The sequence below is a fragment of the Fusarium oxysporum genome, chromosome 5 (genome assembly GCF_000149955.1).
Source record: "Fusarium oxysporum f. sp. lycopersici 4287 chromosome 5, whole genome shotgun sequence".
Lineage (NCBI taxonomy): Eukaryota > Fungi > Ascomycota > Sordariomycetes > Hypocreales > Nectriaceae > Fusarium > Fusarium oxysporum.
The window spans coordinates 1,767,470-1,778,855 of record NC_030990.1 but is presented as its reverse complement, the minus strand read 5'-3'; the positions used below and the strand labels follow the sequence as shown (position 1 = coordinate 1,778,855).

Genomic DNA, 11,386 nt, shown 5'->3' with positions numbered 1-11,386 from the left:
GATCTCCAGATTGTGTCGATCGATCACCCCGCCCCCGGCTGCGGAACGCAGAGAATACTTCAAACTAGTACACCCCAAGCCCTGGACGATCTCTAAACTAGGGCCCCAACAGCGGTCCCTCTCCCCAGCATCCTCGCTTGTGGAGAGTTTGGATACGGTCACGTACAATACACAAGGTGACAGTGGGCGATGACCTGTCGAGTAGAAACGGGCGAAGATGAGACAAAGCAAAGCCGTTGTGAACTTGAAGCCAAACAACAGAGAAGACGAAGGAGGGTATTGTCGAGACTAATCCGAGCCTGTTTCGTAGAGGTGAGAGGTTGGATGGTAACGTCGCGACAGACAGCGAGGTTTGAGGAGGAAAAGATTAGGCTGAAAGTCCAACGGGAGCCGTTTACGAGTTGACTGAAGTGGGCGTAGTGCACTGTAAATGGTAAATGGGGTGAGGAATAGGATTGGGATCAGGGACGGAGCAAAGTACTTCAAGACAGCTGGAGAGGGGGATAAACCCAGTTCAAAAGGTGGTCCCAGCTGCAGCGGTGGCAGCAAGCACTGGACCGCAACACCGGTGTGGGGGGTCTAGCACGCCTAGGTACCTTTTAGTCTTCCACTGACAGGAGAGTCCTTGACTCCCGTCCTTGAGTACGAGGGGTACCTCTGGTTGTTTAGGGAGCTCGCGAGGACGCCATGTATCTCCGAGTTGGGTTGGTGCTGTGTAGATCCCTCGGTCGCTACTACAGCACAGCACAGCAAGAGCAGTACGAGGTGGAAAGGAGGGCGACAAAAGAGATAAAAGGCGGAGCCAACCAAGCGGTGCTAATGTCTGAACAGGTCTAGTGAGGTTTCTCTTTTCGGATCGAAGTGGTGTTTGACTCTTTCACTGTACATCTATACCATAATAATCTCTCTCGCCATGCTGCGGTACAGAGAGGCATGGCATTGGCTGGCTACCATTGCAGTTGGAATTACCTCGACTGAGTATGACTTCGGCTGTTGTAAGAAAAATTGAACCCTGCTCAGAAAAGTTATGAGTTGGAGAATCGCAGCTCCATACGTCCAACGATGCTACTCTACTACTAGCTGTCAATGAAGTGAAATTGGACTGTGATGTGATCTAGTCGAAGCCTGAAACTTGGGGGATGAAACCATATCTATCAACGGTGGAGTGGGAACCCCGAAAGTAGTAGGGAAACGAGTGATCATAGCAGGGAATTGTGAGTAGGGGGCGACTCTGGCCTGGGTTTGGGCAAAGAAACCTTTGCTGTTGGGTTTTTTTACGGTATAGTAGGTCGGCCTCCTAAATCATGTGTAAATCCCGGTATATTCATGTTGTAGAAATATGGCATTTCCCATGATAAACGCATCTCCTGTCCCTCATAATGCTACGGATAGATGATTGCGTATGTAGTTCAAGATCTTGTATATGGCATTGCAGATGCCAGTCGATTTTTCGTCTCTTTGCCTCTTAGTGGAGGCTTAGTACTTTAGTTTCTCTGCTTGGGGTTACAAAAGTCATTATTCTTATAGGTACCTACTCACCTACCTCAAGTGAAGAAACCCAAATCTCCTAAAAAGACCACGTTCTTCGACCCCAAACCAATTTACCATAAATCGATAGTGACAGGCTGCCTCGCAAACGGAGTCTGCGAGCAATGTCACTTTTTTAACAAGGGCCCTTCTGGGGAAATCTGAGGCTTGATAGCCAATGGTAGCATGCCCAGGAGGCTCTCCCCGCCTCTAATGCAGGCTAGCGGCTGCACGAACGAATCGATCGACATTATTACTGTCCGCTAATGTCTTACGGGCACTACATCTGTAGAGGCGGCTGAGATATTGGATGGATAATTAAACGGGAAACGATGGAGGGTGTCACTTTCTATAAAATGTTTCTCTCCTACTCCTATCCAGAAGGCAGTTAAGTACTGCTATAGTACTCGTGCCTCCAAAACCAAACAGCCTCTCGTCTCATATCAATCTTCTCAAATCCATCAGCATCCTATCGTCCAGTAAAGAGCAAGTTAACCGCGCAAGCAAGGGGCGGTTTAAGAAACACTGTATGTACATATTGTGCCAGTGCCGCAACCGCTTTAGACGTATTCAATTTCCATTTGTTTTATGTTTCCCCTCTACTGGTTTGTCGTTGTCCCGCAAAGCGGTCAAATACCGGTAGACGGTTACGAGTGGCGTGCACCCTTTCATCAGAAGAAGCCCCAGGGTTTAATTACCACCAAACTCAAAGGCATCTGAGACGCCTGGGTCAAGTATACATAGTTTGTTATTTCTTTGGAGTCGGGATTGATTAGCCTACTCACTGACGAAGTTGAACTGAACTCTTAGCTGGCAAAGAAATGTCGCAAGAAACAACTCGATGTTGGTCCACCTTCGAATCTTGGCCAGAACTACAGTACTTTCCCCATTCTGTTTGAATGATGTCCACTGCCAACAGTCACGAGTATTCATCAGTACAAGCCCTGGCTGCCAAGGGCCAAGGCTGTTGATGTGGGGTGGTACTATGCTGGATACTCGCACAGTGATGATACTTCCATAACCGAGTGAGAATTGGAGGCTGAGAAGCCATGGGTCGAGGCCAGACTGCAGTTCTGATCGTGTCTTTCGACCCAGGACTTTGAGGACAATCCAGTATGTTCAGCACTGTTTGTGTTTAACTAGCAAGCAGTCACGGCTATGCATAAAGAGTGTGTTCTCATGTTGGTAGATTTTGCGAATGGATCCATCTAGTGCGATGTCTAGACGCGGCTCCGTTGTCATTTGCTGAAACGGCTTCTCGAGCTGTCAATAAGCGGCATCCTCGTGGGCTGGTACGGGTCCCCCTTGCTTAGCCCGAAGATGAACTAGGATAGGTATTTCCACCGCGATCTTTATCCGAATTCTTGACCCGACTTCTCATGCACGATCACTCACCTATATTGTCCCATCGGTCTTCTGAGTGCACTAGAAAGGTGCTAGCAGTGAATATTCTGGGTCACACCGTAAGCTTGCTCCATCTTCAGCTTACAGCACAATGCTGTTCAGCGGATAGTGCAGTTATCACCGTTTAAAAATGAAAATAGATATCCGAAGATCCAGGTGTCTTAGCACTGTGCAGTTCTCAACAGATGCTTACTGTTTCCGGACTGACTTGGTCCCCGCAGGTTGCAAATGAGAGCTGAGCAGCTGGGCTTTTGGCCACGAGGGAGCGTGCTATCGCCGCGTATGGTACGTGGTGTTTGCTCAGTACCGCCAATTACGAGCAACAGGGTTAGGACATATGCCATGAGATGGGCATTGTGATGGACAGTGTCTTGTGTTTCAGGCAAGGCTGGCCAAGTGTTGTCGCTCAGTCCGCACAGCGCATGCTGCTAATCATTACTCCTGGGACACAACCTTTGTGCCACTGAAATCAGGAATGGCTAGTAGTTTGCGCTGGCATTCTCAAAGGCCGTCTGTATACCGCAAGACCACATATACAGCGAGGAGACTTAGCTAAACACATCACTGCTCACGTTCCAGAAAGAACATATGGTCGGGGAGCATCTGACGGGTATGATATCCAATTGTTTTGCGGCCAGTAGCACATACATACAGTATTATCGCGAGTTCAGGGGTCGTTCAATAGGTGGGTCGAGGTCTAAATCGAGTCAGCCACCCACGTCATGGTGCAGCTGCGGCACGTCGGTTTCTTATTCACCGACAGGGGCGCCCTTGATTCAACTCCTAATTTGTGTGGACGACATCTTTGAAGCCCCTTATTTGGCAAATCAAAATCGAGCTTGGCAATTGCTCGTGTCGTTGCCGCTTGAACAAAAAGCCCCTCAAGTTGAGGATCTTCGCAAGGCGCTTTGTAGTCCGCACGGTATGGTTTGGACACAAGAGCCTCTTTCTAATGGATATTTCGACCATTGTTACTGTCTTGGACATCTGAACATACTGTACGTGGGGTTGGCCCGTCCTCCTTCGAGATTGGTGGCTTGTAGTCCACGTGAGATATGTTTCGAATCCATTCAGTCACAGAAGCACGTGTACGACTCGGCTTTGATTTCAAGATCGACGGTCAGAGACATGGCACGAAGGGAAGGGATAATAGGGAATGGGCTAAAGGGCCAAGAGCAACGCATTCTTCGAAAGACGGCGGCACTTGACAACTGGTTGCTCACAAATGATCTGGCTGGTACTCATGGCGAATACCAAGAGCTGCCTCATATCCTCAAATACATCGATGGTTCTGGGCTTCATGAGCCTCTCCCTACCATGCGCCTTGGGCTTCCTCTCATTTAACAACGCTGAAGCCGTCGAGCCATTATCGGCACCGTCAGTTTCAGTCGTTCCAAATGAGGTACTCCGAATGCCTACCAACTGGCAATCACCACCAAAATAGTCCAAGGCCGCTCAAAGCGATGTCGAATCGCGCTTATAACCATGGAACCCGCCACTGACTTGGCCTGGATGACATTTTCTTCTAGAACCAAAACCAAGGGCTCAACAATGTCAGCCCATCTCCACTCGGTGACTTACCTCTTGTGATGAGTGGCCCTACAAGCTTTTTACCAAACAAGTCACATTCGATTTCGAGTGTGGCGGCGAGGGGGGCGTAAAAGGATCCCCTGTTGATACTCCTAGATACTGTACTTGCTAGGAGTTTCTAGACATGTGTTGGTCTCATCCTCCAGAAAACACCAAGACCCTACCTAATTCCAAATGCCCTGCTCTGTTGAAACCGTCGGTTCATGAGAGATCATCGTTCCGAATTTTATCAAGCAGGGGCTCAATGCAGCACGGCGCACAATTGCATTGCCAAATTACATATCGCACTCGTGTCAACCAAGGCAGAGGTCAGTCAATAACTATGAACAAAAGTGAGAGTGATTTCTCCTCCCCTCATTCAAGGCCCTGTCTGTAATGGACAATGGATTGACCAAGTGCTCCGCCCTTCTTTGCGACGGACAAGCCGGCTCAACTTCAGTGGAGTTGAATTGGACCCTCAAAAAGGACCCTGAAAATGCTGTCATTTTTCCCACCTCGGCGGCCGTGTTTCTCAGCGGGCAGGGTCCAGCAGACCACCGAGCTAGTATTAGCTTGCATTTTGAACCGTTACCCCCTGTATTGTCTGTATCCCTTAACCTCCAGGGCTGTTGCGGTCTTGGTCAAGACGCCGCTCCTCCGCCTTCGCTCGGTTTTCAAATAGCGGACAAGATGTGGACTATTATTGCTTCTTTCTTAGTTGGATCTCGGTATCGGCGACAAAGCGGCCCTGATTCATGCTTGCGTGCTAGGGAACCCCTATCTATCCCCAGCTTCGTTTACGTGGGAGGCGTCTTTGTGGGATGCAGCCAAACGGCCTCAAACCTCCTCTCCAAGACAACTTTGACCCTGAATTAAACCAATGCAGGTATGGTCACAGTGTATTACGCGCCACTTTTGCTCGGCCGAGTCGCACATGGCATGTTACTTTTTGCATGTCTCGAAAATAAAAGACAGCACAGGTCAAAGGATCGTTGTTTTGTTAGACGTTGCTGGCAGCCAGCTTTGCGATTGACCATGTTTCCATCTCGTTCCACTCCTGATCGTAACCAACTCGGAGATCGGCAACAAGCATTGATCACTGTTGGGTTGTGCTCACAATATTAGGCTGAGTTTCATACTTGCTTGCATCAGGTTAAGCCACTATTCTGCGACCAGATCGGAAGCTGCATCCAGATGTAGGGTAGCGAAGGTGAGTATACATTGAATATGGAGGAACGAACACTCTCGACGTTGAATGAAGGGTTAGAAGCTTACCACCATTCATTGATCTTGCTTGAGTTTTCAGTTGCCTCTTCTACATTAAGTGCACTAAGTTTCAACGTGAGACATTTACACATATCGAGTTGCTTATAATAAAAAGTCTCGTATTGAAACAACCATTCGAGTTTCACACAGCATAACCACATTGAATCCCTAACAATTTCAGACTGCAACCAACACTCACACTTATTATATAGCTCAACAGTTACCGATTAGAGCAAAAACATCCACGTATAATAAATTAACTACAAAAAACTCCCTGCACACACGAATGAGGGTATCTGATGCGTTCTCTTCCTGCCAGATAGATAGGTAGATATCAACAAAAATACAAACCAAACTACATCATAAAAACCTTCGCAGGCCTTCCAAACCATCCAGCGATGTCCGTCGTATCAATGAGAATTATGTCCATGATTCCCCCTCTTGCCTCCTACCACTCTTTATCGCCTCGGCAAGTTATTACGCCCGAAGTTACCACTGAAAGCAGGGCCCGCGGACGAGTTCCAACCTTGCGTTACACTATTCTTGACAATCAGCGCCGCAGCAGCAGTGGCAGCCTGTCTCTCCTTCTGGCGATGTCGGTCCTTGAGATAGTGCGCTGCTTCGGGCCGCATACGGAGGATACGTAAGATCATATCGTCGCTCGGATCCGCCTGCGCTTCGCGGCGCTTGGCCTCCTTGGCCTTACGCATAGTGCCCAGATTACGACTCATCATGATACTCTTGCCACGTCTAATGGTACCCATACTGGCGAACGACCCTGCGCCGCCTAGCGAGGCTCCGAGAGCAGCTGGAGCTGACAGACGGTTACTCTGTGAGTTCTGCTGCTGGAGAGCCAAGCGTGCGCGTTCTGTTGTCGCAGCTGCCATTCTTTCCGACTCGCGTATCAGACTATTAGTATCCTCGAAATAGAAGAAGTTCAGCGATGCCAGCTCGTGCCACTTAGGCGACTTGAGGGTCTCTGCTGGAACACCTAGCTGCTCTCCCGAGTCGTCTCTGGCATTGAAGAATTGGAAAAGCAAGTCCAGCCAATGGTAGACAATGTCTAACTCCTTACGTGTAAGGGGTCGCTGTTGGGAAGGCTTCTCAGACAGAGGTGGCACTAAGAGATTCTCAATCACCATCAAGACCTCCTTCCATAGTCGTGCCATGACAGCATCCATGGTGGCCTTTGTCAATGTCTGTTTCATGATAGCAAAGTTCTCGTCAAAGTATGCAAACAGGGGTGCAAGAGCCGCTTCAACTTGCGCTGGAGTTGCAGTCTGCACTGTCGAAGCTCGCTTTTTCCAGAGATTTGTTACAGACGCGCCAATACCGCCAGTACCGAGCAGGTGTCTCAGAGTCTCCAAAGACAATGTGTGATTGATCTGAGAAGTGAGCTATTCAATGTTAGTAATAGGTTTTTCTTTTGAGTTTGTACAAGAGTCGAATCCTTACCTTATCCGTGACCTTGCGGACCATATCTCTCTCAGTGCGCTTCAAATGACGAAAGGCCTTTCCGAAATGAAACTGAATATCGTCTCTCTCGCCCTCCATGCTAACTCTGATAAGTAGTCGACCCTGTGAGTCTAGGTCCAACCAGAACTCGCGAGGCAAATAGTCGCTGAAATGAACGGGATCGAGTTTGAGCGATGTGCGTCCAACATAGTCGTGGTCACCGAAAGTATCATAGTCCCAAATAGTTGCGATCATGTTGACTGGGCCCTGAACTGTGATGTCGAAGGTCTCGTCCCAACGCGGGTTAAGACTCCTCTGAATGATCCGTGTTTTGTGCAGTCTCTTCTGATATTCGTCGCCAAATACCACATAAGGATCACTGTAGCCGTTGGCATCACACGCCTTGAGATCCTCGGCCTCAACTACTTTGATCGTGAAGGTGTACTTGTTAGGTCGACGGGCCTTTTTCTTGGGTCCGTCAATTCTTTCCAGCAGTGCAGCGCAAGCATCGGGATCCATAGTCCGTTCCAACTTGTCAAGCTCCTGCATGGCGTATTCAATATTGTTCAGTTTGACAAAGGACTGTAAGCGTTAGCAATACTAATAAAAAAACATCTCATACCGAGTGTTTACCTCTGAGTAAAATTGGAAAGGTTCGACACGATCTTTATTGTTCCAGGCATCCTTGGCATATCTCATCCATTTCTCTTGAGTAGTCTGGGTCTGTGCCGCCAATTCCTCAGCTGAAGGACGGTCCATCTCCTTCGCGAATTTTTGATCAACAAGTTCGCAGTATTTGCCAATACCTGCGGCAAATGCCTTCGAGAGGGATGTCATGAATCTGGCGTGATGTTCATCGTTGCCCCAGTTGAGGTTAAAGACAGTGTCAAGGGTCTGGTTGAATAACATAAATATGTCAATGATAGAAACACTGTGCCTCTCCGAATCTCGTGGGATATCCTCCGGGTTCTCAGTGCGTACTTGGAACTGATCCTGCTTGACTGCCTGCTCAACGTACTCCTCGACTCTGCTTTCGGCGGCACGAACCCATCGCCACACGAAATCGACCAAAAGGTCCTCGACATTGAAGGCAAATGGCCGACCAGGTAAAGAATCGTTATGGATGCGGCGGATTGCAACCAACTCTCTATATAGTTCGAAGCCATCTTGTATGTCAAGTTCGGTGCCAGTCTCTTGAGCCATCTCCAAAATGGACTCAATGATGGCGTTCGCATCCTCCTCGAACCGAGGGAACACTTCTTCGACCAAGATCTGGAAGGGATTTACGCCCATGATCTCGGGATTTTTGTTATAGCGTTTGTTGATTCTCTCGCATAGCTTGATGACTGTTTTGCCTAACTTGACCACATTGGCAAAATCCCAGTCATTCCGGTCGGCTGATATCTCCTTTTCCATGTACTGGCGGTAAGCCTCTTGAGCCTGATCATGGAGACGCTGGCTGAGGTGTTGAGAGAATTCTTCAGTAGCCTCAGGTCTAGGAGAGAAACATGGGTCGCTGAAGATGTGATTGTCCAATATGTACTGGACGACGCCGATTTGGGGTGGTTTCGTATCATAGCACTGTTCCATCCTATCATAGAGGTCACGGAGCAGTGTCTCATGAAGGGTATTCAGAGTGTGTTGGTAGACGGCGAAGTCATGCACCGTCCAGCGGCTGGGGTCGATCTCAGATAGAGGAGTCGAGTAGTTTGATATATGGGGAGGCTTCTTGACTTCTGGCAGTGGTGTTTTGACAAAATCGAAAACGGCATCCAACTCCTCGGGGAGCAACTCCCGATCAAGGTAGTTGCGTGATGCAACCTCAAGTAGAGTGATGAGCCTGGAGCATTGGGGCACCCTCCATCTCACGCACAATTCAGTCAAAAGGTCCATGGATTGTTTTGATAGGGGTTGGTAGTCAAGATCAGGATCGCTATTGATCTGGTCAAAGGTCATAGCATGTTTAAGAATGTACTTGAAGAAGGCTCTGGGGTCTGGAGGGACAAAGGTGTAAACATTCTCCTCGACTGTTCGGATACTAGAATCACCACCAATGTTCAGAGAAGCGAGGTTGATAGCTGAATCAAAGCCCATTGAAGCATCAAACGCCGGATCGCTGTATGTAGATTGAGGCCTGCTGGAGAAGCCTTTGTCGATGTTGCTGCTCGATGTCTTGGCAAGCTCTGGTTTGGCAGTCAAAATATCAAGCATCATCTGGGATAGATGGGGTGACTCGGCTTTCTTCCACTCCTGAAAGGCCTCATCAAGATCAAAGTCATCACTCCTCAGAGCACCAGGCATGTCTGAATTTAGCCTGTGCTGATACGACTTGAGATCCTTCAGTGCAGCCTCTTCTGTCCACACTCCTTTGTTCTCATTGATCTCGGCTTGTGCTTCCGAAAGACTCAGTCCAAAGATCCTGACTACCTGCTGAACCAAGGGCATGTCCTTGACATCATAACTCAAAGGTACGACGACCTCGATAGTCGTGCCAGCACCGTCAGATCCACCGCCAACCAAGTTTTGATCATTTGTAAGGAGCTTCTTCTCGAGAACACTCAGCTTGGACATGAGTTCAGTCTTATCGCGATCGTGGCCCTGGTCCCGGAGAATAGTGGCAATCAGGCGAACAAAGAGAGCAAGATGTCGGTCAGGAATAAGCTTCCAAGAATCGTCATCAGGAGCGGCACCTTTCTGAGCTGCCTTGGTGGTAGACGTGTAAAACATGAGTATGAGCGGCTCAAGCTTCCTCTCCTTGTCAATGGTTTTGCGGAAGTTCCTTTCAGAGAAGGTAGTGTAAGCTTCTGCAAAGCTTCGCTTGACAGCAGCATCATTATAACCTGGGAGGCGTTCGCTGCCCCTCAGCACGCCGCCGCAACGTTCGAGTAGAGCGCTTGTAAAGTTGTGAGGCAGCTTGAAGCTTGAAGAAGAACCGGAGGTGAATTCTTGGACGAGTGCGCCAACGCTGGTGTGAGTTCGGACGGGTTGCTTTGGAGCTGGAACATATTGCTTTCGCTTGGCCTTGGGCTGAAGGAGGTAGTGCAGATAAGCGGATCGGAGAGCGAAGCTGCGGGCTTCATCATGTTCGACGACAATTGCTTGGGCTCTGGAGGCTGCGCGGGCCCGGCCAAGATCTCTGCTGCTGCCCATGCGACGGCCTGGATTGTAGGAGCGTCGGGACTCTGACGACATTGTGGACGATCGAGGGGAGGCGACAGTGATAGCGGTATGGCAATGACGAGTACAAGGGCCTACAAAGTGAGGATGGAGATTGCTCGGGACGCGAGATGATACCTAAAAAATGGTCTTCTTCTACGCGCCCCAGCTCATGACACTGGGTATCGGTCAAAACGTGAGATGTGGTCAGCAAAGGTGGATGCTGATGGTGAGTTGGAGGTTTGGGCGAACGTGCGCGACAAGGGAGAAAAGGAGCGAGGGGTCCTAGATATCTGTCTGGGCTATCAAATCTGGATAGCAAAAGAGCAATAGATAGATATGCGGTGAGTTTTAATGGAATGTCAAAATTCGCATCCTGTTCCTTGCAGTTGTGGAGCAGAGTGGTTTGTTTTGCTTTGTTTCGACTGTAAGTAAGGCACTCAATATCTGCTCCAGCCTAAGGTAGTTGATGGATGAGAGATTGACGGTGAAGTGATGGTCCAGGATGGAGCTGGAGGTCAGAGCCGCCCCGGTCGCAGTGCTTCAAGAGGTCAAAGAGACAAGGATGAAACAAGACGGGAACACAGTAACGACAGATCACACAACCTTTTGTTTGTGGTAGGTATTTGATTAGCTGAGAGAGAGGGTGATGGCCCTTGATTGTAGCATAAAGGAAGCATTGGAGAGCCTGCATCATCCAATCCAATGGCATTAGCCTCCCGTCCCCTCTAATCTACGGTCGCTCACTGTTGACACAAAGCCTAAAATGGGACCCAAAACTACAAGGTCCAGCCCAAGGAATGGGGCGAGACGTCATCCATTCAGCCCATGGGCTGAGGAACCTGGCCGGGACAGGTCCTTGAACCGCTAATCCGCTAATGGCATCGCCATAGGACCCTGAGGAGCGCTAGTTTGATCCTATCCAATGGAAACAACGGCGTGTTTGGGTGCTTATGTATAATCGCCTGGAATTCAATTCCATCATGGCATTCTGCAGTTCATGGATTTC

General features: G+C 49.1%; 3 protein-coding genes across 3 annotated transcripts; all 3 read right to left on the bottom strand.

The window, feature by feature from the left end:
- Positions 1–2,446: 2,446 nt before the first annotated feature.
- FOXG_01683 (uncharacterized protein) lies at positions 2,447–3,275 on the bottom strand (the record flags this gene model as incomplete). The annotated part of the gene is made up of 4 exons (XM_018378629.1): positions 2,447–2,652; positions 2,923–2,952; positions 3,017–3,025; positions 3,125–3,275. The coding sequence occupies 4 exons, from the start codon at positions 3,273–3,275 to the stop codon at positions 2,447–2,449; spliced, it is 396 nt and encodes a 131-aa protein (XP_018234584.1).
- Positions 3,276–3,848: 573 nt separating this feature from the next.
- FOXG_18161 (uncharacterized protein) lies at positions 3,849–4,233 on the bottom strand (the record flags this gene model as incomplete). Its single annotated transcript, XM_018398212.1, has 1 exon — positions 3,849–4,233. The coding sequence occupies one exon, from the start codon at positions 4,231–4,233 to the stop codon at positions 4,093–4,095; it is 141 nt and encodes a 46-aa protein (XP_018234583.1). The 3' UTR covers positions 3,849–4,092.
- A 1,503-nt stretch (positions 4,234–5,736) lies between these two features.
- On the bottom strand, positions 5,737–11,076 carry FOXG_01682 (uncharacterized protein). The gene is made up of 3 exons (XM_018378628.1): positions 7,855–11,076; positions 7,222–7,803; positions 5,737–7,163 (listed from the first exon to the last, which is right to left on the bottom strand). Exons 1-3 carry the CDS (start codon positions 10,411–10,413, stop codon positions 6,225–6,227), a joined length of 4,080 nt encoding a protein of 1,359 aa, XP_018234582.1. The 5' UTR covers positions 10,414–11,076; the 3' UTR covers positions 5,737–6,224.
- Between the last annotated feature and the right edge of the window lie 310 nt (positions 11,077–11,386).

Coding starts and splice junctions, on each gene's coding strand:
- FOXG_01682 (XM_018378628.1), bottom strand. CDS start 10,413: ATGTCGTCAGAGTCCCGACGCTCCTACAATCCAGGCCGTCGCATGGGC. Junction 7,804..7,854: donor CTTTCCAATTTTACTCAGAG/GTAAACACTCGG, acceptor TAACGCTTACAG/TCCTTTGTCAAACTGAACAA. Junction 7,164..7,221: donor TCCGCAAGGTCACGGATAAG/GTAAGGATTCGA, acceptor AACATTGAATAG/CTCACTTCTCAGATCAATCA.